The 2209-nt window shown below is 42.9% G+C and overlaps 1 protein-coding gene across 1 annotated transcript in view; it reads left to right on the forward strand.

The window, feature by feature from the left end:
- The window catches only part of LOC138625753 (zinc finger protein 492-like), a 5139-nt gene extending 3724 nt beyond the window's left edge, over positions 1-1415 (forward strand). The window contains exon 3 of the mRNA XM_069706887.1: positions 1-1415. This exon is cut by the window's left edge and continues 73 nt beyond it. Coding sequence (XP_069562988.1) covers positions 1-767 — 767 coding nt within the window. The 3' untranslated portion in view covers positions 768-1415.
- Positions 1416-2209: the final 794 nt, after the last annotated feature.

Here is a 2209-nt window from a genome sequence, read left to right on the forward strand (position 1 = left end):
ACAGAGAGAAACCCCACAGCTGCAATCAGTGCGGGAAGACTTTTCGTTACCCTTCAGGACTAAATGTGCACAAGTGCGCGCACGTTGGAGAAAAACCGTACAGCTGCGAGCGGTGCGGGAAGGCCTTCACTCGGATGGGCAACTTAAAAACACACCGACTCGTCCACGGGGAGGTGAAGCCGTACGCCTGCGAGCAGTGTGGGAAAACGTTTACCGTCCTACAGGACCTGAAAAGACATCATTTCGTCCACGGCGGAGCGAAACCGTTCGGCTGCGATCAGTGCGGGAAGACGTTCACTCAACGGGCGAAGCTGCAAACGCATCAGCTCATCCACAGCGGAGTGAAACCGCACAGCTGTGAGCAGTGTGGGAAGTCTTTCACTCAGATGGGTCACTTGAAAACACACCAGCTCATCCACAGCGGAGTGAAGCTGTTCAGCTGTTTGGTGTGCGGGAACGCTTTCACCCGGATGGGCGACCTGAACTCACATCAGCTGATCCACCGGGGAGTGAAACCGTACAGCTGTGAGCAGTGTGGACAAGCCTTCACGAGGATAGACACGCTGAGCAGGCATCAACTCAGCCACAGCGGAGTGAAACCGTACAGCTGCGAGCAGTGCGGGAAGACCTTTACGAGGATACACCATTTGAAATGTCACCTCGTCATCCACAGGGGAATTAAACCGTACAGCTGTGGGGAGTGTGGGAAGGCTTATGCTAAGATGCATACTTTAAAATCACATCTAGTCGTCCACAGGAGATCTTAAATTTAAAAAAAAAAATCTAGCTCCGAGTAGAGTTTGGGAGGACAATTAAAAAAATATATATATATATATCAATTTGTGTTTACAGGAGATTATTGGAGACAATCCCTATAAAGGAAGAGAAGTCTCCTCCTGCTGGAGAGGTTGTTTATAAAACCGCACAGCTGATTCTTATGAGACCTCATTTGTCCTAAAATGCAGCCACTTCCTGTTTTTTTTCCAGTGAAGCAGTTGAAGAACCTCGCTGACTGTAAATCAGATGTCATTTTTGTTCATATATTTGTTTATATTGTTGTTTCTGTGGTCTGATGAGGGAACTGCGTTTTCTGTGCAACAGCGAGATGGTCCGTTAAGATCACAGGAGTCTGATTTTCTTTTCTTATGTAGTTATTATCAACGATGTCTCTAAAGATTATTGCTTCATTAATAGATCTTTAAAGTGCTAAGAAAAAATGGAAAGTTAAACAGAAAATGTTGTTTGTGTGCTGAGGAAGATCATGTGAGGGGTCGATAGCTCCGAGTGGTCCTTGAACTTCTAGATAGTTAGCTCAAGTTATTTGTTACCTAGTTATTCAGTTTTCTGTTATTAAAAATTGTTGAATCAAAGTGTAAAGCTTTGCTGAATGTTAAATAAAACTAGATTGAAACCAACGTTCCGGTCCTGTAAGGATGACATTACATCTTTATTTAGCTTTATTATTTTTTTTATTATTTATTTCCCTCTATTAATCCCCGAGGGGAAATGTCTTCACTACAGCAGGGGGGCTCTCAGGGGGGGCTCTCAGGGGGGAGCTGCTGCAGCAGGCTGCCGCTAGCGCGGCGCCAGGTAACCTGACCTGAGGTGCATGTTTTTGGATGATGGGAGGAAGCCGGAGAACCCGGAGAGAACCCACACAAGCACAGGGAGAACATGCAAACTCCGCACAGAAAGGCCCAGGACCGGATTCAAACCCAGAACCTTTTTGCTGTGAGGCGACAATGCTAACCACTGCACCACCGTGCCGCCCTAACTAAACTAAACCTAACTAAACCTAACTTAACTGAAATGATAAACTGATATGGTTGATGCAGAAATATCTCCTTTTACATCACTTTTTGTAAAATGTGATTTAACAACTTTAAATGCCAAATGTTGTGATCTGAAAACCTAAAAGTAATGTGAAGTTTGTTCATCGTGTTTCTTAATCTGGTGAAATGTAGACTCAGACATGTTCAGTTCTTTTATCTGACGTTAAAATGAAAACTTTTGTGCTTTAAAGACAGCACCAATAAGTGCTCAAATCTAAGTATTTTCAGACAAAGGTAAACCTCAGGAATATTTATATTATATTTATAAATATATGTGTATATATATATATGTACATATACAAAAAGAGTGATTCTCCTGTTCTACTATTTCACTACTACTTTTTTTTCACTTTTTGGACGACATGCTTTTTTTTTAT

The sequence above is a fragment of the Brachyistius frenatus genome, unplaced genomic scaffold, assembly GCF_029030835.1.
Source record: "Brachyistius frenatus isolate BFR_SWC_R1_liver_20210118 unplaced genomic scaffold, ASM2903083v1 Contig_65, whole genome shotgun sequence".
NCBI lineage: Eukaryota > Metazoa > Chordata > Actinopteri > Embiotocidae > Brachyistius > Brachyistius frenatus.